This window comes from Canis lupus, chromosome 24, assembly GCF_011100685.1.
Source record: "Canis lupus familiaris isolate Mischka breed German Shepherd chromosome 24, alternate assembly UU_Cfam_GSD_1.0, whole genome shotgun sequence".
Classification (NCBI taxonomy): domain Eukaryota; kingdom Metazoa; phylum Chordata; class Mammalia; order Carnivora; family Canidae; genus Canis; species Canis lupus.
In genome coordinates, this window is record NC_049245.1 from 21,714,291 (window position 1) to 21,740,899 (window position 26,609).

At 36.8% G+C, this 26,609-nt stretch overlaps 1 protein-coding gene across 9 annotated transcripts in view; it reads left to right on the forward strand.

The window, feature by feature from the left end:
• TPX2 (TPX2 microtubule nucleation factor) overlaps positions 1 to 26,609 on the forward strand; it is a 75,304-nt gene that overhangs the window by 15,350 nt on the left and 33,345 nt on the right. For 4 of the 9 annotated variants that reach the window (XM_038571922.1, XM_038571920.1, XM_038571926.1 and 1 more), the window contains exons 3-8: positions 9,624 to 9,797; positions 11,080 to 11,148; positions 11,890 to 12,012; positions 16,374 to 16,500; positions 23,791 to 23,916; positions 25,056 to 25,184. In XM_038571922.1, coding sequence (XP_038427850.1) covers positions 9,692 to 9,797; positions 11,080 to 11,148; positions 11,890 to 12,012; positions 16,374 to 16,500; positions 23,791 to 23,916; positions 25,056 to 25,184 — 680 coding nt within the window. In that variant the 5' untranslated portion in view covers positions 9,624 to 9,691. Of the gene's footprint in view, positions 1 to 726; positions 815 to 9,623; positions 9,798 to 11,079; positions 11,149 to 11,889; positions 12,013 to 16,373; positions 16,501 to 23,790; positions 23,917 to 25,055; positions 25,185 to 26,609 lie in introns of all 9 variants that reach the window. The other 5 variants (XM_038571925.1, XM_038571923.1, XM_038571924.1 and 2 more) reach the window with 2 other exon arrangements.

Genomic DNA, 26,609 nt, shown 5'->3' on the forward strand with positions numbered 1-26,609 from the left:
TCTCTCTCTCTCTCTCTCTCTCTCTCTTTCTCTTTCTCTCTTTCTCTCTCTGTCTCTCTTTCTGTCTCTTATGAATAAATAAATAAAATCTTTTAAAAAATTAAAAAAATAAAAAGTCATACACTAAAAACTTTCATTATTTTTTTCGACTTTATAATTAGGTTATGAACAGTTTTTCATGTCATTAAGTTTTGTTACAACATAATTTTAGTGGCTACGTGGTATTCCATTATATGTTTTTTTTTTTTTTAACTTCTTTTTTTTTTCCCCAAAGATTTTATTTATTCATTTGACAAAGAGAATGAGAGAGAGTGCGTGGGCTGGCAGAAGGAGAGTGGCAAGCAGAGGGAGAGGGAGAAGTAGACGCCTTGCTGAGCCGGGAGCCCTGGGATGGTGGCCTGAGCCAAAGGCAGATGCCTAACTGACTGAGCCACCCAGGCAGTCCCTCCATTATATGGTTCTGCCATAGTATTTCATATAGTGAAATCGTTAGTTTAAAAAAAAAATGCATATTTTTAAGACTTTGGTACATAACACCAAATTGTCTCAGGAAAATTTTGCTGATTTACATACCTACTTAATAGTGTATATTCACACAGGCACAAATTTATATTTTAAAAATATGTGATACATTCACATGGTACAAATCGAAATAGTATAAAAAGGGTTATACTTAGAAATCTTTTAACCCTGCCACTGTCTACCTCACTTTTTGGCACCCCATAGGTAATCACTTTTTGAGGTTCTTGGGTTTCTGTGTATCTACATCCCAAGAAGGATACCTTTTGAAGGATGTAAATCTTTACAAGACTGAGTGAGTATTCACAAGAATTGTAACCTCCTGCAGCCCCACTGTCAACCCTTACAAACTCTTTCAGCTTCTTACTCTTGAAACAGCAGAACACTTTGATATTCTACAAAGATATCCTGATATTCTACAAAGATTTTTTTAGTATTCTACAAAGATCTGTATCATTATTTGGTTTGAAGGTAAATTACATCATTGATTTTTATTCAGGTCCTATTAGTTGTACAAGAGTGGTTTAGGGTTTATAGAGTTCTATGGATTAATTAAATAAAGCAGAACTGAGTTTGTAACCCATAACTCACAAGTGTGGGAGAGAGATGATGAAAAATATATGTGCTTGAGGTTTCTGGACAGTGATGAATTACAACAAGTGTCCATGTGTCCTGTGCTGACTTCTGAATGCTTGGACAGTGAGGGATTGTCATTGGATTTTAAATTGACCCAATTTTGGAAGCTTCATGGATCTGTTTCTGTAAACAGATCCAATTTCAATGTAGAAGTTAGCAAACATAAATGTGGAAACATGAAGTCCATTAACTTCCTTCAGACTTAGTTTCTGACTTTGATTAACAGTTAAAATTGCATGCTGGATTATGTTGCCATTTATTGGCTCCTGCTAATCTCTTATGTACCAAAAAAAAAAAATGTAGGTGTTTTCTGCTTGGGTAGGATGAAAATAACTCAACTCTATTTAACTTGTGGTAGGGTAACAGGATCTCTTATCCCTTGTGAAAGTAGGAGAGGGTGTGCCTGGGGAAATGGCACTATTTGGATGGGACTGTTTAACTAATACACTTCTAATGAGTCTTGACTTATTCTCTCTTATCCTGTTTATTATATTACCAGTTGTTTAACTTATGATTTTTCTCCCAATAGAAATAGGTATAATGCAGCTCACAAGGTGGATAGTGAAGTGCCTGAGAGCATCTGTCACACCAAAGTCTTTGTTTTGTTTAGGAGCTGCTAGTCTACTATTTCAACCTTGCTTAGAATGCACCCTTTTGCAGTTTTCCCCCACCTCCTCTGAACTTGCACCTTTTGATTTATAGATGTTGTCAAGGCTAGTTATTTTTGGTTTGAGAGTGAAGAGGGACAGGACATGATGGAGGTTAATTTCAGATGAATGTGGAAACAAGTTACATTGCTTCTTTTTCAATCTTCCTCAGTTATGTGCTTTTCCTGAATTTGTTTCCCCTTTCCATTTATCTCTTAGAAAAAATCAGTATTCATCCTTAGCTTGTAGAACTCTGCAGGATTGCCTGTATCTTGTTGTTCTTTTTTTTTCTTGTTGTTCTTTATGCATATCTTTTTTCTTTTTCTTCTTTAAATAATTTTTGATTTGAGTATAGTTGACACACAATGCTACATTAGTTTCAGTTTACAATATAGTGATTCAACATCTCTATAGGTTAAGCTGTGCTCATGGCTGTCTGTATCTTCTATGCATCACTTCCACCAGGTACCCTTCTCTGACCCTCCTGATCCCCGTCTCTGCATTTCCGTAGTGACCTTGGTTTTTCCCCTGCTGATCACCCTGTATCACAATTGTCTGTATTCTCCACTCAAATATGAGTTTCTTGAAGGAAGAGATTATATGTATCCTTTAGTCTTTGCTTTCTGGAAACAAAAATGAACTATATGATATGATGATGGCACTTAAGAGACAGTTCTAAAAGGAACCTAAGTAGTTCATAATATGAGTGAGACTTTTTTCTCACTTCTATTGTAGGATTACTGGTCTGAAAGAGCTTTTCTTCATTCAGAATGTTTCTAGTTTTTCAGGGATCTAGAGCTGTGGTAGATTCAGATAATTTTGAAATGTGAAGCTGATTCTCTTGCTTGGCAGTCTGATTTGTTTAGAGGAATGTGGTTGACGCATGTGTCTTTTTTCTTTTTTCTTTCTTTTTTTTTTTTTTTCAGTGAGACCTGTTGACAGAAATTCAATCTTGATTAAGGGGTGCAGGAAGGTATCCAGTTCCCATCATGCCTGGGGCCTTCTCATTTAAACAGTTGGCCCAGGCCCTGGCCTGTTCCATTCCCAATAGGCCTGTGCTTTTTAATTTTTGAAGGTTTCATATCTTAACTTTATTTGGGAGAAACAGCACAGTAAAACTGGCATAACCCAGTTACCCAAAAGTAGTTACTTTTGGTTTTGTTCATGTACTTGTACTATCACCTTTTATTGTACAGTCAAGACTTCTCAGTGGAGAGATATGTATTTTGTTTATTCCCTTTTTGGGGATGTTGGGGAGGTGGGGATGGTCTCCTGAGTTGGTTATACTAGACCAAAGATAGCTTAAAAGAAGTTTTTTAAAAAAGAGATCATGTTAGAAAAATAGTATTTTGGTTTTAAAATTTCACCTAAATAAAGACAAGGCATATTTAGGTTTGAACCCCTTGCCTTTCGACTCCCATCAATCAAATGCACTCCTAGACCTCAGAGGACATCCCTCCTTCTGATTGCTTAAATACCCTCTTCATTGTCTCTTACTCTAGAGTATCCACTGAGAGGTTCAGATAGACTTCCTTCTGAAATAAAGCAAAAATTTTACATGCACGAGTACAAACTAAGAATAAGAGAAATTGCAGAGTACTGTTTTACTTTATGGGATGGTTCAGCTCAGAGCTTTCCCAGTGTTTTTAGAATAAGATTCTTAATTTACCAGTATTCTTTTATGAACAGCTTGTCGGGGTTGCTTAGTTTTGTGTAAAGCAGAGTTAATTTTTGTATTTGTCTGATAGATTAGTATGGTTTGGTTACCTACCTCCTCTTTGAAGTAATGTTATAGAAAACCTGTACATTATAGTGACTCTAGATTTTGGAATCTCACAGACCTGGTCTTAAAACTCAACGCTGCTACATTACTAGTTGGTAATCTTGGAGTAGCTTAATTACTCTGAGCCTGTTTATTTGTAAAATGGTGATTATGATATTGTATATTCTTGTGTTTTGTTTTTTTTTTTAGATTTTATTTATTTATTCAGGAGAGACACAGAGAGAGAGAGAGAGAGAGAGATGCAGAGACACAGGCAGAGGGATAAGCAGGCCCCATGCAGGGAGCCTGATGTGGGACTCGATCCGACGTCTCCAGGATCACACCTTGGGCTGCAGGCGGTGCTAAACCACTGCGCCACAGGGGGTGCCCGATATTGTGTATTCTTAATGCAGTTTAAATGAGATGATTTATGTCAAGTACCTGGTAAAGTCCTCGGCCTGTAGTAAATAGTATTTGGAAGTTATTATCTACGAATGGTTTTATCCCTTATTGACATTTCATATTGATCTACATAAATATCTATTTTTAAATAAATATGGGAGGAAATTAAAAAAATGTATAAAAACACACACAAAGGGATCCCTGGCTGGCGCAGCGATTTGGCGCCTGCCTTTGGACCGGGGCGCGATCCTGGAGACCGGGGATCGAGTCCCACGTCGGGCTCCCGGTACATGGAGTCTGCTTCTCTCTCTGCTTATGTCTCTCTCTCTCTGTGACTATCATAGATAAATAAAAATTAAAACAAAACAAAACAAAAACAAAACACACACACACACAAAGGGGTGTCTGTCTGGCTTAGTTGGTAAAGCGCATGGCTCCTGATCTCGGGGTTGTGAGTTCAAGCCACATGCCACATGTATGTGGTATAGAGATCGCCTAAAAAAAATAAAAAAAAAAAAAAGTAAATATGAGAGGTAGTGGATAAGGGCCTATGAGCTCAAATGCTGGCTCTGCTACTTCTTAGTTGTGTGGCCATGAATAAGTAGTAAATTTCTCCTTGCCTCAATTTCCTCATCTGTAAAATGAAGATAATAGGACTTAACCTCATAGGACTGTTGGAGGATTTAGTGAGTTAATACATGTAAAACACTGTGAACAGTGTCTGGCATGTCATAAGTACTCAGTAATTAATAGCACTTTTATTTTTAGCTTTTATTTTTTTTTCAAGCTTGTATACTTTTTATTAAGTCAATACCCAGGAGCATTTCATTTTTTTTTTTTTTTTTTTTTATTTATTTATGATAGTCACAGAGAGAGAGAGAGAGAGAGAGGCAGAGAGACATAGGCAGAGGGAGAAGCAGGCTCCATGCACCGGGAGCCCGATGTGGGATTCGATCCCGGATCTCCAGGATTGCATCCTGGGCCAAAGGCAGGCGCTAAACCGCTGCGCCACCCAGGGTTCCCAGCATTTCATTTTTATACAGAAACATTAAAAAAAGAATGGTAACAGTTGGATAAGTGAAGTTAGTAACCAATTTATAGACCACTTAAATAGGAAACCTTATTTCCAAAAAACAAGAGGTTTAACAATTATTGCTGGATTACCAAGAGTACTTAATAAAAATTCCAGAAAGCCCAGTGATTTGTGGACTGTAAACACCAATTTAGGGGGAAATAAGTGCTAGAAGTTCTCAAAACTGAAAAGGTATGTATTTATATAATAAAGTTCATATAGTGAAAAGTCTTCCCCTGACCCAGAACTCCTAGCTCTTTTTCCAGACCCAAAATCTGTTAGCCCTTTTATGTCTCCTTTCACAATAGTCTTATGTACGTACAAAGATATATATGTATATATTACCCCTTTGCTTCTTTTTAACATGAATGAGAGTATGCTCTTTTATATTTTACTTTTCTTAATAGCTCTTGGAGCTCATTGTGTACATATCACATATGCAAAATTACCTAATATTAAAGTTACTTAATATTTTATTGTATGATTGTGCCATAATTTATTCAACCAATCTTCTCTTGGTGGAATTTTGGCTTTTAGTTTTTTGGCTTTTGTGAATGATGCTATAGTACTTTTTCATTTGGCAAGATCTATCAAAAAAAAAAAAATGCAGTTGCCCTCCAAAGAGGGTAGCTGTGTAGCTCCATAATTAAAAAAAGAGAGAAAGAGTGTGACGGGTTAAATTTGAAAGCTTTCCAGGTGGTTTTCAGTAGCATGCTTTGGTGGAAATCATGATTTTTAGGAAGCTTAAGTGGGGTTGTTGCATTTATTACATTCCTGCCTCTTCCCTCCCCCAACTTTAGTAGTCTTCATTACATTCCTGCCTGGGAAGTGTTCCCAGTGACCTGGGTTAGGCATTAAGATCATGGGAATCCAAGATTTTCCCATGTCTTCCAGCATGTTTGTTCACAAGAACAGGAAAACTTCTTCCTTGCAGCAGGGGAATTTTAACCACTGTCAGTCACTGGGAAATCTTTCAGTAAGGGCCTTTTGAATACGAATGTGGTCAAGGAGAAGAGAGATACCAGTAGGTCAAAAGGCAGTGATAATATCTTATAGTAGTGGGATCCCTGGGTGGCTTGGTGGTTTAGCACCTGCCTTCAGCTCAGGGCGTGATCCTGGAGTCCCGGGATTGAGTCCCACATCGGGCTCCTTGCATGGAGCCTGCTTCTCCCTCTGCCTGTGTCTCTGCCTCTCTCTCTCTGTGTCTCTTATGAATAAATAAATAAAATCTTAAAAAAAAATCTTACAGTAGTGTATTTTATAGCACTTGAAATGCTTTCTCATTTGTTTATGGGAAATAGGTAGGCAGAAAGGTAGAGTGACTTACTTACTTAAGAGTTGTTGTCATATATGTCTAGTAAGTACCAGAGATAGGTCTAGAATCCTGGACTTCTATGTTAGTTGGGATTGTTTGGGGCTATAAGTGACAGAAAATGTGTCTATAGTGACTTATACAAAAAGAGTATTATCGTTTGGAGGTAGGTGGTTAATGATCCTTGATCAATGTTCAGTAGCTCAGCATCGTTGAGGCCAACGTTATTTTCTTGGCCATCCACTTATGTGCATGATAGCTGCTATATTCTAGACATTGCATTTGCTTTTAAGGCAAGAAGAAGGGTCAAAGGAGAGGGCAGGAACAGGGTTGTGGTTGTATTAGGAAAGTAAGTTTTCCTGTGAATCCCTCAGCAGATTCTTAACTTTGTTCTCATTGGCCAGAACTGTCCATGGCTACTCCCAAGTCTGGAAGGTGGTGATCAAGGTGATGACTTTCGTTATAAGAGTAGGTGATTAATACTCTTGCTCTCCACTGAGCAGGGAGCCCAACGCAGGGCTTGATCCCAGGACACTGAAGATCTGACCTGAGCTGAAGGAGACACTTAACCAACTGAGCCATCCAGGCGCCTCTCCAGCAATTCCATTTTTAAGAATTTATCTTAAGGATAGAATTATGGATGTGTACAGAAATTGAACTACAAGGATATTCTTCTAGTGGTATCTTTAAAGTGAAAATATTGGGAAATGCCTAAAAATAGGGGATAAATTATGGTACAGCCATCAATTGTTGAACTATCTATATGTATTGACATGGAAAATGCTCACAATATGTGAAGCAGATTCATAGATATGTCTGTATATACAGAAAAAGAATGAGAAACAGACAGACTGGAATACTGTGGCATTGAAGATTATTATTTTTGTAAGAGTTTTTTTGGTGATCTAATTTCTTTAATGAGAATGTATTTTTATAATAAAATAATGCTTAAAGAAAGATACTTAATTTAATAAATGTGTATGCAAGTGATTACTGGTATCTACTTCTGTTCCAAGATACAGAATACTTTAAGTACATGTTGTTCTCTGGATGAAGACAAGTGGCTCATTGGGTTTCATAGGGGAATTATTTGCCAGTCAGTGTGTCCTTCAGGCTGTTTTTCAGACTACCAGATATTTTCTTAACCATAGAGACCTATAGTGGGGGCTGACTTTAAACCTACACAGGTTTTCTTTCTTTTTTTTTTTTTCCTACACAGGTTTCTACAGGACAGTGAGAACTTTGTACAGGAGAGTAGGGATGAACCCATATGTTTGACTTGTTCCTTTGACATGTACCTTTTATGTTTTTTTTTGTTTTTTGTGGGTTTTTTTGAGATTTTATTTTTAGCAGTCTCTCCAACCTACTTGGGCTTGAACCTACAAGAGTTACGTGCTCTACCTACTTAGCCAGCCAGGCACCTTCTTTTATATATTTCTTAAGGTCTTTCTCTTCATGCCCAGGAATAGTATTTTTATGAAAATATTTCTAAAGAAAGAAAATCTGTAGTTGGCAAAATGTACCAAGCTCTTACTATATATAAGATACTGTTCTAAGGACCTTGATGGATGAGGTATACACAAGTGAGTAAAATCAGTCCTTGGTTTCAGGAACTTGACAGCCTGCTAGAAGAGGCATTTGCATAGTTAACTAATATAAAATTGGATGATAACTATGGCTTTGGAGAGGCAACAATTAGTATGATAGGTGGAAATTGGGAAACTTTCTAGAGAATTGGCTTAGACTTTGAATGATGAGTAAGATTTTTGTTAGTAGGTATAAAACTTAATGGTTTGTTTCAGAAATTAGGTTATTCAGAGCAGAGAGAGTGTAAATTGGATGGGAGAGGCTAGAAATGAGAAAAAGGTAGACTGAGGGAAAATAAAAGAATGACTGTAAAACACTTGATATGGTGCCTACCTGACATGTTGTAGGTACTCACCAAACTTTGCCTCTTTTTAATTCCAATATATTTATCTCAAGGAGTGTCTTCAAGTTACTAAAAAAGAAAAGTTGACTTTGGGGCTCCTGGCTGGCTCAGTTGATAAAGCATATAACTTTTAAAGAAAATTTTAAATTCAATTAAGTAACATGTAATGTATTATTAGTTTCAGAGGTTGAGATTAGTGATTCATCAGTCTTAAAAAACCCACTGTTCATTACATCACATGCCCTCCTTAATGTCCATCAGCCAGTTACCCTATCCCCCCTTGCTTCTCCAGCAACCCTCAGTTTGTTTCCTATGATTGAATCTCTTATGGTTTGTCTCCCTCTCTGATTTCATCTTGTTTTATTTTTTTCCTATGATTCTCTTTTGTTTCTTAAATTCCATATATGAGTGAGATCATATAATTGTCAACAATATGAAGTGGAGCATTTTTTCATGTATCTGTTGGCTGTTTCTATGTCTTCTTTGATGAAATGTCTGTTCATGTCTTCTGCCCATTTCTGGATTGGATTATTTGTAGTTTGGGTGTTTAGTTTGATAAGTTCTTTAAAGATTTGGATACTAGCCCTTTATCGAATAAGACATTTGCAAATATCTTCTCCCATTCTGTTGGTTGTCTTTTGGTTTCGTCAACTGTTTCTTTTGCTGTGCAAAAGCTTTTTATCTTGATGAGGTCCCAGTAGTTCATTTTTACCTTCATTTCCCTTGCCTTTGGAGATGTATCTGTATCTAGCAAGAAGTTGCTGTAGCTGAAGTCACAGAGGTTGCTGCCTGTGTTCTCTTCTAGGATTTTGATGGATTCCTGTCTCACATTAGGTCTTTCATCCATTTTGAGTCTATTTTTGTGTATGGTGTAAGGTAATGGTCCAGTTTCATTCTTCTGCATGTGACAGCCCAATTTTCCCAACACCATTTGTTGAAGAGACTATCTTTTTTCCATTGGATGTTCTTTCCTGCTTTGTTGAAGATTAGTTGACCATAAAGTTGAGGGTCCATTTCAGGAGGTTCCCTATTCTGTTCCATTGATTTATGTGTTTTTGTGCCAGAACCATACTGTTTTTGATGATTATAGCTTTGGTAATAGAGCCTGAAGCATACGACTTTTGATCTTGGAATTGAGTTCAAGCCTCACATTGGGTGTAGACATTGCTTAAAAATTGAAAAAAAAAATCTTTAAAAAAGAAAAATTAACTTTTAGTTTGTTTTGAAAAGTAAGATGTGTTGTCCGGGTCATTTTTAGAATGTAAATGTGGTAGTAAAAGCAAAGTAATTGCTGAGGAATCAGTATATTAGATTAATGTGCAACCAATTTCTTTCATTAAAAGGTGATCTTTTGAAAAACGTGACACAAAAACTGGGAAAAAACTGCTCTTCTGTACCAAGGCAGGGGACAATGTCACAAGTTAAAACTTCCTATTCCTATGATGCTCCCACGGACTTTATCAATTTTACCTCTTTGGATGATGAGGAAGATGCCCAAAACATAGATTCTTGGTTTGGTAAGTGTTTGCTTTCTCTGGCCATTTTAAGGGTTAATGGCTTCCTTTGTTCTGAGTACCTTTCAAAAAATAGAAGGTAATGCAAGAAAATAACTAAAATATAATGCTTTTTTACACTAAGATACTTTATCATCCATGATATGATAGAAATAATTGAAATGCCCAATGTTTTAAAGATGGACTATCCAGTACAAATCAATGTTATTTTTGTAGTTAAGAATGATAAGTACTCAATCTGTTGGGATATATGGGAAAATCCAGATGAAGCAAAGTTAAATGAAACTTTAGGACTCAAAAACATGTCTGTAGTGATGGCAGCCACATAAAAACTTGCTCTACTGTCCTTGGGCACAGAATATAATATTACAGCTAGGATATTGACATTGATGTAATCCACCTATCTTACTCAGATTTCCACAATTTCACTTGTACTCATTTATGTAGTAAGTTCTATGTAGGTCATCTGCGTAGGTTTGTGTATCTACTTCCACTGTCAAGATATTGAACAGTTCTAACATCACAAGGATTCTTGTATTGCTTTTTTATAACTACAGTTATCTGCCTCTTACTTCCCTTCATCAATTCATAGTTAGCTAGAGGGATTATGCTACTCAGAACCCAGTCCCCAGAGATAGGATTGCCTGATGTTGGGTCATAACATATAATTTGACACAAACTCTGATACCAGGCCAACAATAAATAAGGATGTGGTTATGTTTTCATATTACTTTGTAATAATATGGTGAGACCACTGATATGTCAGGCTAATAGTTGCTAGGGTCTCTTCATTTTATTCTTTCTCATGTCCTTATCCTCTATATTAAAAAAAAATCAGTATGTGATGGAAGAAAAAAATGAATCGATTGCAGCGGCACTTATTGCTTATAAGGTAGTGTTCAAATGTGATGGTACATGCCATTTTCTTGCAAAAGGCCTTTTATGGTATGTAGTGGAGATCCTGAGAGGAAGGATCTGTTGGAAGTGGTGTTGAGGAAGGGTGGAGAAGAGGGCCAACTGTCCTGTGTCTTTGCTTTACTGAAATCCTGAGGAAAAGTGTGGGTTGTCTATTTCTAAGTTTCTTTAAAAACAAAATAGGAAAAAAAAAAAAATAGGAAATACTATTATATCATAATATAATATCTGTGCATATCATGCAATATTATCATAATACAATGATACTATTAAATATAGTGTGGAAGAAAATAATTAGTCCCATTCTTCTTTCAAAACCATCTTAGTTATATTATTTTCTATTCTCTTCCAAATACATCTTTTTACACAGTTGCAGTCAGAATATGCATGCAGAGTGTTATTGCTGGGGCTCACCATGTTCCTGAAACTTCTATCTTTGGTATGCTGTTGGCAGAAGCTAACATTTAGGCATAGCAGAACCTAAGATAAAATTCCTTGAGAGAGCCTAGCTGTGTTCCATTGTTACACACCCACTTCCTGCCACTCCGTTGAAGAACCTCAACTCAAATAGACCATAAGATGTCCCTTGTAAGCCCTGCAAATCTTTTTTTTTTTTTTTTAAAGATTTTATCTATCCATTCATGATAGTCACACAGAGAGAGAGAGAGAGGCAGAGACACAGGCAGAGGGAGAAGCAGGCTCCATGCAGGGAGCCTGACGTGGGATTCGATCCCGGGTCTCCAGGATCGCACCCTGGGCCAAAGGCAGGCGCTAAACCGCTGCGCCACCCAGGGATCCCCAAGCCCTGAAAATCTTAATAGCTACAGTTTTCTTTAAGAGGAACATGATGTTTTAGGCCAGTTCATGTTTGTATGGTCCAAATGTGTATCAAGCCAAGATAAGTAGCTATTCACAATGCAGAGTCTGCACTTCTCCTTTACTATGATACATTGTTTAGTGTTGCCAGTGTTTTGGTGATAGTTTTGATAGTTTTTACAGTCTATCTCTGACTTATAATGTGTACTCATTTCCTTTTGATCACTAGACCTTTGTTTGTAATTGCCAAATGATTTAGAAGTATACAAGTAGGGGGGTTTAGGGCCTAATTTAAGTGCATGGCACTGATTTATTTTGCTTCCATGCTGATTGTTTAAATGATGATGCTTTTACCTTTTCACAGAAGAGAAGGCCAATTTGGAGAATAAGTTTTCTGGGAAGAATGGCATAGCAGGGCTTTTTCAGGACAAAACTCCTCTGAGGAAGCCTAATCCTCAGCAAGCTATTGTCACACCTTTGAGACCAGGTAAGAAAAATCATCTTAGAGAAAAGCTCCTTGGGGACACCTGGATGGCTCAGCGGTTGAGCATCTGCCTTTGGCTTAAGGTGTTATCCCAGGGTCCTCGGATCAAGTCCCACATCGGGTTCCTTGTGGGAAGCCTGCTTCTCTCCTCTGCCTGTCTCTGCCTCTCTCTCTCTGTCTCTCATGAATAAATAAATAAAATCCTTAAAAAAAATAGAAGAAGAAAAAAAACTCCTTGGTGGAATGGTGGAACAGTGTATTAAGAGCCTGAGGGATTGGGGAAATTACCTAAATTCTGTATCCTTTGGTTTATTATTGGTGAAGTAAGCTAATTTATTTCATGGTGAATGTAACACTAATAATGCACTACACTTTTTTTTAAAAAAAAATCTCTTGGAACTTAAGCTAACATAGACTTTTATTGCCAGAGGTGTAACTGTTTTCTTTTTATGACAAGATTTAACCAAACCTGAGTCTGACTAGGAACAAAAGAGCAGGAGAGAAGAATGTATTCCTTGCCACTGTACAACAATTCTTTGAGTCATGTATTTGATTTTAAAAGATAATTGACATTTATACTGGTGGTTACTAATCTGCGGAATATTGTCTATTTCATCAGAACAAAAGCATTTTTAAAGAGATCATACATCCTTAAAAGTGATTTTTTGAAATAATAGCTATATTTAGATATAATTCACCTGTACAAATCACCTAAAGTGTACATTTCAGTGTTTTTTTTTTTTTATAGTATGTTGATAGAGTAGTTGTCCAATCATCACCACAATCAATTTAGAATATTTGAAAATTACTCTTAACAGGTAAATCTGAAACTGGCTTCAATTAGACCATCAACTAGAGGAGCCATACCAGGAAATAGCTGTATTTTTAGTGAACTTTTCTAATTTACAAAGTCTAAGCTGCTAGGATGACTTTCAAATAATTAATTCATGAGCACAGATGACATCTGTTGAATTTGGGATCAGGACAAGGACCCTGAACTTTTGCATCCATTATCTTTCTTACAGAAGGGATTAGAACTGTATGGCATGCTTGGAACACGTGTGGCCTGAGTGCTCTCTCAGGTGAATTTCATTACTTCATTAGGTGTGGCAGATTTTCTGCTCTTGTGCTTTTCTTGAATTGAAAGAATATTAGGTAATATTACCTAATTTATCTGGACTACTTTCCGTTTAAGACTGTTTTGTCAACAGTGTGCCCCAAAGCAAGAGACTTCTGCTGGGTCTGTTATGTGCCAAGACCATGTACCTTGCTTACATTCATGCGCCTTAAGCCCCATAGTCTGTGTTCTTTCATATTACATGTTCTCACCTGTCTATTAGTGCTGTTCCCTCTGCATTTTTAAAATTTTTTAATTTTTATTTTTTTTCCCCTCTGCATTTTAATATAACTGAAAAGTTTCTGCTCATCATCCAAGGTCCAGCTCAAATATCCTTTTTTTCTCTGATTCCCCTGATTTGTGTTCTCAAAGTTCTTTTCATACTTCTATTTTAATTTTAATTTCCTATTGTGTTGCTAATACAAAGACATAAAATTAATTATTATATACTGATCTTTTATCCTGCTATCTTCTAAACTCACTTATTAGTTTTAGTAGGCTTTTTTTATAGATTCTTTAAGATTTCTATTATTTTTTAAGATTTTATTTATTTGAGAGAGAGAGAGAGAGAACACAAACTGGAGAGGAGTGGGAGAGGAAGAAGCAGACTCCTGGTTGAGCAGGAAGCCGGGGGGTAGGTGGAGGGGGCCTCGATACCAGGACCCTGGGATCATGACCTGAGCCAAAGGCAGATGCTTAACCAACTGAGCTATCCAGGTGCCCCTAGATTCCATCAGATTTCCTTTTTTTTTTATAGGTAAAATTTTTTTTTTTAAGATTTTATTTATTTATTCATAGACACAGAGAGAGAGAGAGAGAGAGAGAGGCAGAGACACAGGCAGAGGGAGAACCAGGCTCCATGCAGGGAGCCCGATGTGGGACTCAATCCCGGGTCTCCAGGATCACACCCCAGGCTGTAGGCGGCGCCAAACCGCTGTGCCACCGGGGCTGCACTCCATCAGATTTCTAAATAGATGATCATGTCATCTGTAAATACGCCTTTTATTTCTTTTTCTTGCATATTGTACTGGCTAGAACTTTTAGTAGGATATTGGATAGGAGTGGAAAGGGTAGACATACCGATTGTTGCATTTAGGCTTTCACCATTAAGTATGATATGATGGGTTAGTTGGGGTGCCTGGGTGACTTAGTCAGTTGAGCATCTGACTCTTGATTTTGGCTCAGGTTATAATCTCAGGGTGTTGGGATTTAGCCTTGCATCAGGCTCTGCACTCAGCTCATCTGACATTTTCTTTGTAGAAAGAATCTTTGTAGAAAAGTTTTTTAACTACAAATTCAGTTTCTTTAACAGATACAGGTTATCTCTTCTTGAATGAGGGTTGGTAGTTTGTATTTCTACTAGTTCAAAGTTATCTAAATGTTATTTAGAAATGTGTTATTTAATTTCCAAATATATAGTGGGAGCAGTTCTCGAAATAGTCTCTATTATTGATTTCTTGAGGGATTTAATTCCATTGCAGTTAAAGAACATTACTTTTGAATGTGTGACTTGAATCCTTTTGAATGTATTGTTTCATGGCCCAGAATGTGGTCTGTCTTGGTAGATGTTCTGTGTGTACTTAAAAGGGAATGTGTATTCTGCTGTCATTTTGGGTGGAGAATTACATAATGTCATTGGGTCAAGTTGGTTGATAGTGTTGCTCAAGTCTTCTATTTCCTTACTGATCTTCTATCTAAGTGTACTATCCATTATTGAAAATGGAGATACTGAAATCTTCAATTATATTGTTGGATTGTCTACTTCTCCCTTTAATTTTTTCAGTTTTTCCTTCATGTATCTGGGGCTTTGTATATATATAACATATATGTAATATATGCATGCATACATATATGTATATATGCATACATGTTTGTAATTGTTATGTCCTCTTGATGAGTTGACTGCAACATATTTTTGTTGATAAAGTTTTATTGGAATACAGCCATACACATTTGCTTATGTTATTTATGACTATTATATTCTTACTGATTATTCTGTCAATTTATTCCATAAACTAGAGAGACAGATTGAAATTTCAGGCTACACTTATGGTTTTATCTATTTCTTGTACTTTTTGCTTTGTGTATTTTGAAGTTCTGTTATTAGGTACCTAAATATTTAGGTTGTTATGGCATTTTGAGGGATTGACCATTTTATCATTTTGAAATGATCATTTTATCTCTGGTAATATTCTTTGCTCTGAAATCTGCATTGTCTGATGTTAATATATCCATTCCAGCTTTCTTTTGATTAGTTTTAGCATGGTGTGTCTTTATATTTTACGTGCATTTGTTTTATAGACAGTATATAGTATACTTTTTTAAGATTTTATTTTTAAGTAATTTCTACACCCAACATGGGACTCAGACTTACAACCCTGAGATCAAGAGTCATAATGCTCTACTGACTGAGCCAGCCAGGCACCCCTGTTAAATTTTTATATTAAATTTTAAAAAATTTTATCATCTCTGCTTTTAAATGGGGTAAGTGCCTCTATTGTAGCCTTGACATAATACACTATCGTTTTTTTGTTTCTTTTTCTCCCCTCCAGAAAAAAGCTGCTTTAGGGAATGAGCCAAATGATTGTTCTTTGGAATAAACAATGCATGAAATGTGTTTTCATAGCCTGATTTTTCTTTCTTGTTACTTGATTGGAGTTTTTTTCTTTCATCAAGGCTCAGTTCATAAGCTATTTCAACAAATGCTGTTTCTTCCATGAAGCCTTTACTTGGTTGTTCTTTTTTTTTTTTTTCTGTTTCCTTATTCTAATAGTGCTTTTTTCCCTTCTGTTCCACGATGGCCATGCTAACATCAGCAGAACTTATGATAAAATATCTCCTTCCCCTTCCCACCTGTATAATCCCTTTTTTCAAATGCTACATCTTTTAACTCTTACTGTTTTTAATTTCTGGAGGGGAGAAAAACTGGTGGTTATACCCATAATGCCTGATAATATAATTATATCAGCATTAAAAGTCAGAGATCCTTTTCTCTGTGGTGACAACTTAGGCTGGCAGATAGACCTTAGATCCTACATTTCAGCTTCTACCAAAGTAGATTTTATAAATTGGTCTTCTGTATAAGATGTCACTGGACTAATGATTCCACTGTCTAGAAGGGATATATATACATGTGCATGCAGTTTTCAGTCTAGTGTTAAGTCTTATTTATAGGTATATATATGTTTCTCATCTCCAACTTATTTCCTTGGGATTTGAGTGCTAACTAGTTTTTGCTCTCCCACAGTCGAAAACACTTACTACAAAGAGGCAGAAAAAGAAAATCTGGTGGAACAGTCCATTCCATCAAATATTTGTTCTTCCCTGGAAGTCAAGGGAACCACCTCAAAAAATACTCCAGTGCAGCCTCAGAGGTAAGACTGTTTCAAGGCTCAAAGTGGTGATTATATTAATGATGTTCAAAGAATAATTGTTAGACTATGTGTCCTATACTATATTAGACTCTTATATTACCTCATTAAATCTTCATAACATTTATGAATTGTAGATAGTATGGGTTGCAACTTACTGGTGTGACTATATGATAGATATGACATATTTTTTCCTGTTTATAGGTAATAATTAATTTCATAAGGGCAAGCATTGTAAATTCTTACCATGCTTAACAGTGTCTGGGAGGAGCAGAAGCTGAATAAATACTTGAATGAATGGATGGATGGGTGGATGGGTTAAGAAGCAAGTCTTGGCACTGGTGGTCTTAAAACATGTCTTTGTTGCATTTGCATCAGTATCTTTTTTTTTTTTTTTTTTTTTTTTTTTTTTTTTTAAGAGAGAGAGAAGGGGGTCGGGCCGAGAGAGAACCTGGCTCCACACCGCATGGAGACCCATGCAGAGCTCAGTCTCACAACTCTGAGATCATGACTTGAGCCAAAGTCAAGAGTTGAATGCCCAACCAACTGAGCCATGTAGATGCCCCTATTGCTTTATACTTTGATGTTACCTAGAATATCCTCAAAGAAGAGGCATGGCAAGTGATATTATTTATATCCAGATAATAACATATTTTGTTGCTCAAAAGTGATGAAATTAACCTTTGTAAAGCCTCATGCTGGCATAGGGTATTGCCTTTTGAGGATAGTATCATACAAGCTTATCCTAATCTTTTTTGGTAAAGAAGCCCATTTTATTGTTTTCTTAAATTTATTTTATTATTATTATTATTATTTTTAAAGATTCATTTTAGTTGAGAGAGAGAGTGAGCGTGTGAGTGGGGGAAGAGGAGAGAATCTCAAGCAGATTCTGTGCTGAGTGCGGAGCCAGACACCAGGCTTGATCTCAGAATCATGAGATCATGACCTGAGCCCAAATCAAGTGTTGGACACTTAACCAAATGAACTACCCAGGTATCCCAAGTCAATAAGCCCATTTTAATCAAAGAATTCTATAAAATCTCAACCAACCATATAGTACACGAGTCTTAAGAGATTGCTACTGGTTGATTCTGTGGTTTCTGTTCCATGTTTGTTTGTTTGTTTATTTATTTTAAAGATTTTATTTATTTATTCATGAGAGACACAGAGAGAGAGAGACAGGCAGAGACATAGGCAGAGGGAGAAGCAGACTCCATGCAGGGAGCCTAACATGGGACTCGATCCCGGGTCTCCAGGATCACGCCCTGGGCTGAAGGTGATGCTAAACTGCTGAGCCACTGGGGCTGCCCGTGTTCCGTGTTTAGATTGTGAAGCCTACAGAAAAGGGACCTAGTGTCCTATAGATTTCTTCAGAATTTGGGATAATGTTAATGTCTTCATTTCTCCATTTTATATATAATTACCTTTCATCCTGACTGAATTCTTTTTTTTTTTTTTTGGACTGAATTCTGAATGGATTTTGGAAGTGATGGTTTAACAGGAATTCAGCTGCCCTCAGAGTTAGACAATCTGGATGGTTTATTGCTTTGTTTCATTTTTACAGCAGGTACTTCTACCACTCAAAATCTCAGCTTATTGAGAATAACCATATCCCTCAGGCTTCTTGTCATAAAGGGCCAAATGGGATGGTATGTGACAGTACAGTAAATGATAATGCATTGTGAAAATGCATAATAAGAGGTAAAACATTAGTGCCATTAATTTCAGATCTCTGAGTTATCTGAGTCCAGAGTTGCCTGATCTGGAAAGGAATGGCAGATGGTGGGCAGCCCGGGTGGCTCAGTGGTTTAGTGCTGCCTTTGGCCCAGGGCGTGATCCCAGAAACCCAGGGTTGAGTCCCATGTCAGGCTCCCTGCATGAAGCCTGCTTCTCCCTCTCCCTGTGTCTCTGCCTCTCTCTCTCTCTCTCTCTCTGTGTTTCTCACGAATAAATAAATAAAATCTTTAAAAAAAAAAAAAAAAAAGATGGCAGATGGGTTAGGAAGGTGTAGATAGTCATACAAATTCCTTCCTCCTATTTTATTTTCACATGGTTTCACTGGGTAGGCTGAAAGATGGCCAAAACTTCTTTGACACAAAATAGTTAAGAGTCAGTAAGGCCTTAGTTTGTAATAATAATTTTTCCATGGAGGTGTTGCTTTATCACAAACATATGTTTTAATTTTTGATATCTTATCCCTTAGCCATTTTTCCCTAAAGACACCCAGCTATTCTTCTCTTGACTTTATAACATCACTGTATGTTGAATTTAAGTAATGGCCCAAAATAGTCCTGTATTCATATGCGTTGTCTTCTTTCTTTCTAATTTTTATGATTCCCAGTTCATTTTTAAAAGTTAACTAATTTTGCTGGATAATAATTTGCACATTGTAAATATACAGTCTGATCAGTTTTGACAATACATACCACCATGCAACCATAAATCTTACAATCAAAATATATAGAACATTTCCATCACTTCAGAAAGTTCTCTCATTCTTACCCTTTATAATCAATCTGTATTGCCTCTTCTACCCCCCCCCCCCTTTTTTTTTTGGTTCTTCTACCTTCTCACTCTCTCATCTCCCACCCACAGGCAACCACTGTTCCAATTCCTGTCACCATCAATAAATTTGTCCTGTTCTAGATATTTTTATAAATGGAATTATACAGTACTCTTTTATATCTGACATCTAACTTAGCATGTGTTTTTGAGATTCATACTTGTCATTGTGTTTATTAGTAGCTTGTTCCTTTTTATAGCTGATAGTAAGTTCTACTGAGTCGGTATGCCACGATTTATTTATCCATTCACCAGATGATGGGCATTTGGGTTGTTTCCAGTTTGGGACTGTATAAAGCTGCTATGGATAGTTGTGAGGACATGTATTTCTTTTGGGTAAATACTTTGGAGTACAACTGCTGGGCCATAATGTAAAATGTATATTATAAGAAATAGCCAGAATGTTTTCCAAGGTGATTTATCTTCCTACTAGCAGTATAGGAGAGTTGTTTTTTTGTTTGTTTGTTTTAAAGATTTTATTTATTCATGAGAGACACAGAGTAGAGAGAGAGAGAGAGAGAGACAGGCAGAGAGAGAAGCAGGCTCTATGCAGGGAGCCCGACTTGGGACTTGATCCTGGGTCTCCAAGATCACACCCGGGTCTGAAGGCAGGCGCTAAGCCACTGAGCCACCCGGGCTGCCCTAGCATTATAGGAGAGTTTCAGTTGTTCTGTATCCTAGCTAACTCTTTGGTATTGTCAGTTTTTTCAATACTTCATTTTTAATTTTCATTTTTCTGAGGCCTAATGATGTTGATCCACATTTTCATGTGATTATTGGCTATTCATATATTTGCATACATAGCTGATGCTTTTTTAGTCTGGCTCCTTGCAGTTTCCCCTGGACCTGTAAAGGTTAGAGGTCAGCCAAGACTTAGGGTAGAGTTTATACTCAGCTAAGTGTTCATCCTCTCTGTGGTTCTCTTGCTTCTGGAGTCTGTCTCTAAATTTTCAGCCCTCTGCCAGCTCCAACGTTTGTCTACTGACACCTCAAGTTAGTTAGATGTTAACTTTGTGCCATCCTACTAAATACACAGTGGGGGGATCCCTGGGTGGCGCAGCGGTTTAGCGCCTGCCTTTGGCCCAGGGCGCGATCCTGGAGACCCGGGATTGAATCCCACGTCAGGCTCCCGGTGCATGGAGCCTGCTTCTCCCTCTGCCTGTGTCTCTGCCTCTCTCTCTCTCTCTCTCTCTCTCTCTCTCTCTGTGTGACCATCATAAATTATAAATAAATAAATAAATAAGTAATACACAGTGGGGAATACACTTAATAAAAACAGCAAACTCCTCAGGTTTTAACTAGTGCAGTTATGTCTTTGAAGGATGGGCAGCTCACCAGTTTCTGCTTGTCTTTTTGCCAGGCCCCCTAAGTCTCCCCTAAAGACACATGGTTTAACAGTCAGGCAGGAATTTGTACAGAGTTTTTGCTCAGATTTTGAGTGACATCTTTTCTGTAGCGGTTTCACTTCTGGGATTTTCCTTTATTTTAATTTTTTTTTTATTTTTTTTTAAGATTTTATTTATTTATTCATAGAGACACAGAGAGAGAGGCAGAGACACAGGCAGAGGGAGAAGTGGGCTCCATGCAGGGAGCCCGATGTGGGACTCGATCCAGGGTCTCCAGGATCATGCCCTGGGCTGCAGGCAGCGCTAAACCGCTGCACCACCGAGGCTGCCCTGGGATTTTCCTTTAAATTTCCAGTTGTACTGGCCTTGAATTCTATCTTCTGTTATCTCTAGCCAGTGAGACTGAAATTTTCTGCTATTGGAGCTGCTACGTTTGGGGAGTACCTCAGGCAAAAATGCTGCTAACTCATAATTCTTAACTTTTGCAGTGGCTGTTTTTCATGGATAAATGTTCCTCTATTTTCTGCCTGCTTTTGGTCACTTTCCAGTGCCTTCAAATAGGTGTATTTTTGTATTTTGTCTATGTTTTATAATATGCACTCTTCATTACTCATTTAATACATCCATTACTTCATTCCTTAATTCAATAAATTTGCTTTTCATTACTCCATGTATTTTTTTTATAAATTTATTTTTTATTGGTGTTCAATTTGCCAACATATAGAATAACACCCAGTGCTCATCCCGTCAAGTGCCCACCTCAGTGCCCGTCTCCCAGTCACCCCACCCCCCGCCCACCTCCCCTCCATGTATTTTTTATGAGTACTTTCTTTTAGAGATTAATATGAAATATATCAGATGAAAGATAGACATTTAGTTAGGATTTGCTTCAAAATCTGGGGAGTGGATGGAGAGAAGACTGATACATGATTGGCTATGAGTTGATAATTTCTGAAACTGATTGAGGAGTATTTAGAGTTCGTTATGTAATTCTCTTAATTTTAAAAATATGCTTGATATTCTTTGTAATAAAGATTTAAAAATTGATACTCTATACAATAGCATAAAAGCCTGAATATGTAATAATAAGTCCTTACTGTGTTTAAGACTTTTATAAAGAAAATGTTCAGAGAAATTAAACAAGATCTAAATAAATGGCAGGGCATACCATATTTATGGATTAGGAAACTCAGTATTATAAAGATGTTGATTCTCCCTAACTAATCTGTAGATTCAGTGCAATATCCATAAAAACCCCAATGATTTTCACTTTGGACATTGATAAGTTGATGCTAAAATTTATTGAGAAATGCAAAGGTCTAAGAATAGCTAGATACTTTTGAAGTGTCTATTACATGGAAAGGCATATTATTATGAAGCTACAGTAATTAAAGCTTTATGATGTTATTCAAGAATTAATGAGACCAGTGGAATCAAATAGAAATTCACGCGGTGAATTTATATGGATGTGGTATATGACAAAGGTGCAGATCTGTGGGGAAACAGTGCTCCCTCTCCCGCTTTAGTAAACAATGCTTGGCCAGTGGATCTCCAGACAGAACAGAATGAAAGTTGGTCCCTGCCTCACTCCATATAAAACAGTCATTTTTTTTTCAAGTTTGTTTATTTATAGTAATCTCTATACCCAACATGGGGCCCAAACCCACAACCCAAAGATCAAGAGCTTCATGTTCCTGACTGAGCCAGCCAGGCACCCTTAAAACAATCAATTCTAGGTGGAATTGTAGATCTACATATGAGAGCTAGAGCTCATATAAGGAAATATAGGAGAATATCTTTACGACCTTGGAATAGGGGAAGATTTTTCATTTATTTGTTTATTTTTAAATATTTTATTTATTTATTAATGAGAGACACACGGAGGCAGAGACACAGGGAGAGGGAGAAGCAGGCTCCATGCAGGCAGCCCTACGTGGGACTGATCCCAGGCCCTCAGGGCCACGCCCTGGGCTGAAGGTGGCGCTAAGCCGCAGAGCCGGGCTGCCCGATTTTTTTTTTTTTTTTTTTTAAATAGAATACAGAAAAGCACTGAGCATAATGGAGAGGGTTATTGATGTATTTGAGACATTTATCTAATCAAATGATACCATAAAGAGTAAAAAGCCAACCCCCAAGTGGGAGAAGATACTTGTGACACATAAAACTTACAAAGGGCTTATATTCTTAGTATTCCTAATAATCAGTCAGGAAAGGATTGACAACCCGGGTGGAAAAAAAAGACTTGAGCTATAGTACTCTGCCAAAGAGGATATCCAAATGGTCGATAAACATGTGAAAAGTTGCTCTATCTCATTGGTAATCAGGAAAAAGCAAATTGAAACCACAATGAGATTTTACTGCATACCAGCTAAATTAAGTCATTGACAATATCAGGTGTTCAGGAGGATGTAGAGCAATGCAGACTCTATAATATAAACTTGCCAGGGTAAACATAGATTGGTATAAGCACTTTGGAAAACAGCTTTAGTTGATAAAACCAATGTCCTTATGACCTAACAGTGTTACAACTTACACCCAACAGCAGTGTGTGCACCAAGAGACATACATGAAAACTGATAAATAGTGGTACATTCCTACAGTGACTGTTATACAGCATTGAAAATCGGTGAATTAAAGTTATGTGAATCAATGTAGTTAAATCTCACAAACATAATGTTGAGTGAAATAAACCAGACAGAAAAAAATATTTGTAGTAGTCTGATTATATTATCTAAAGGGATTTTTTTTTTTTTTTTTGGTTGTTGTTATTCTTTGTTTTCTTTCCAAACTAATGTACCATGTTTATGGAATGCATGCTAAATAGCAAAACAATTTTTAAAAAAGTATTGATTACTATTAAACAAGTCAAGATAGTAGCTGATGCCAGCGTTCTGTTTCTTAGCCTGGATGGTGATTTCATGAGTTTTCACTTTGTAATCATTTAGCTTGATTTTTATTTTGTGCTCTTTTTGGTATATGTTATATTTTACCAAAAAAGGGGGAGTATGGCTTAAATAAAGGAGAGAATAAACACCTTTGTCAATGATCAGACCTGCTCTCAAATTTCAAGTCTCACAGCAATTAGCTGTGTAATTAATAGGGTCAAGTCACTTCATCTTTTTTGACTTTTACCTATAAAAGGAGGGAACTATACTAGGTGATTGTCAATACCTTAAAATCTGCTTCATTTAAACACCAGCATTTTATGATGAAATTTCTAAAGCAACAGTAAGACAAGAGATTAGGTTTTTAGAGTGGAAATAATACCATTAAACCCTTTGTAGCCCTGGGCAGCTTGACATACTTTCACATTTGTGGAGCACAATTGCCTATCTGTAGTAGAAATATTCATTTCAGATAAATTTTGTCAATTCCTATATCATAGAAGATCTACTAGACTCTCTGCTCAGAAAGATTTGGAACAGAAAGAAAAACATGGGAAAATGAAAGCCAAGAGATGTGCTACTCCTGCAATCATCCATGAAATTCCACCCTCCAAAAAAATGAAAGTGTAAGTAGCCACAGCTTCTCTTAGTTGGCATAGGTTTTACTCCTGTTTGCTCCTATGGTTAATAGCAAGCAGAATATGTTGTGCTTGTTCTTATTATTTAGGAATGTATTTTGCTATATGGATGCTATATGAATTCAGATATTTATATGAATAATAGCCTATTCAGGTAGAGTGGTTTAAAGAATAGTGATTTATTTGCTTCACAGAAGTTTGTGTTGGCTCTGGTTCAGTGACTGAACAATGCTAGGGCAGCATCTCTGTGTAATTTTTTTTTGAGTAACAAGTATGTTACTGAAGTGGCAGCTCTGTGTTTCTCAGCTTCTTCTTTGTGCCTGTTGCCTCATTGTCACAAGATAACTGCTATATTTCTGGTATTATATCCATGTTCCAGGAGTAAAAGGAGGGTATGGTAAAGGAAGAGGGGCAGCACTCATATCACAAAAGTGAAAATTTTCCAAAAACTCTGCTTATACTTCAATTGCCCTACTGTGTCACTTAGATTTTCCCTAGTTGGAAGAGAAGCTGTTGAAACAAGTACAGTGCTTTTGCCTGCTGTACCTGCTGTCCCAAACAAAATTTGAGTTTATTAATAGGAAAGAAAGTAGAATAGACATTGGGAAAGTGGTTAACTATCTGCCATTTGTGCATTTGATGATGAGCAGTTGGAATCCCTCCTCATCCTCCTGAACTATCATCAGACAATTCATACCTTGACTTACATCAGTGTTCTCAAAATTTACCCATTATATCCATTGGTACATATGATCTTTTTTTTTAATAAATTAATTTTTTTATTGGTGTTCAATTTACCAACATACAGAATAACACACAGTGCTCATCCCGTCAAGTGTCCCCCTCAGTGCCTGTCACCCACTCACCCCCACCCCCTGCCCTCCTCCCCTTCCACCACCCCTAGTTCGTTTCCCAGAGTTAGGAGTCTTTATGTTCTGTCTCCCTTTCTGATATTTCCCACACGGTACATATGATCTAATGGTTCTACTGGAGGAATCTTACGGTTAAGATACGCTTATTGTCCTAAAGAATGAGAATATTTAAGCCATATGTGGTAGATTTGGGGAGGAGAGTACAGCAGGGTTAGGGAATTGAGAGTATTTTATTTTTGTCCTTTTGAACTCAAGTTCTAACAATAAAAAGAAGCCAGAGGAAGAGGAAGAAGGCAGCGCTCATCAAGATACTTCTAAAAAACATGAGTCTTCCCCAGAGAAAGCCAAGGGCAGACGAACTGTGTCTTGTATACAGCCTGTGAGGTATGTGTGCTTTTTTCCTGAATTTAAACTTTAGAGTCAATAGAGTAAAATTATAAGTGAGTGTGTCTACAATCTGGAGCACAAGGAGCTTGGGAAACTCATAAAGCTAAACCATGGTAAGATGAATTGTATACCTTGGGAAATGCTTGTTTTACATATTGAGAAAAATATACTATTAAAGCAAATTAAGAGAAATATAAAAGGAGAAAGTTAGTAAAGGTTCTTACTACCTGAATGGAACAGTTTTTATTTTGCCAAGCTCCCTCTGGTCTTTATTCAAGCAAAAAATATATTTTCACAATCATTGTATGAGCAACCTTTGGATTTTGTTTTCCAGATCCAACCTTTGGAATCTGTTTCTGTTGCTTGCCACAGAGTTTTTTTTTTTGTTTTGTTTTTTTCCCTGTACTACTATAAAATCTTCACATTTATCCTTTTTAAATAGTTAGTAGTCTATCAAATTTAACCATTTCCTGTTGAAAATGCAGTGACCAGTTTTTCACTATTACAAATAATCAGCGAATATCTTTATTGGCAGGGACTTTTCTTTGAGTACTCTCTTCAGGCTAAGAAAGAGAAATCCATTAATTAAAGAGTCTGACTAGTATTATGGCTATTGATATTAATTGCCAATTTTACTTCTTTTTGTAATTTTAATTTTTTAATACATATATATATTTTTAGAGTGGGGAGGAGCTGGGAGGCAGGGCTCGATCGCACAACCTTGATATCATAAGCTAAGCCAAAATCAAGAATTAGATAATCCAACAACCTGAGCCACCCAGGTGCTCCACCAATTTTATTTCTGAAGTGAATGTATGAATTTACAGTGCCATTAGCTTTGGATGGATATTTTTATTTCCTTGTACTCTCATCCACACTGAATTTTTATTTTTATTTTTTTTAACATTTAAAATTGTTTCAAATTTGGGGCACCTGGTTGGCTCAGTCAGTTAAGCATTTGTCTTTAGCTAGGTCATAATCCCAGAGTCCTGGGATTGAGCCCTGCATTGGGCTCCCTGCTCAGCGAGGAGTCTGCTTCTCCTTCTTCCTCTACCCCTCCCTCTGATCATGCTCTTTTTTAACTCAGATAAATAAAGTCTTTAAAAATAAATAATAAAATTGTTTCAAATTTAATTGTGATATAATGTTGACGGCATCAACTTATTTTAATTTTTATTTGATTCCTGACAGGATTATATTACTGTTATTGTAAATATCTTTTCCATAAACCCTCTTGGGTGAATTATCTGTTTTCTTTTCTATTTACCTTTAAGTAGTCTTAGTGATAATCTCATTGCTAAGAATGGCTACTCTAAATTGAACTTTTACTATGTATCAGGTACTTTGGAAATATCTGATTTAATAGTCACATATATTCTATGAGGATAAATATTTATATTCTTCATCTTACAGTGGAGTTTA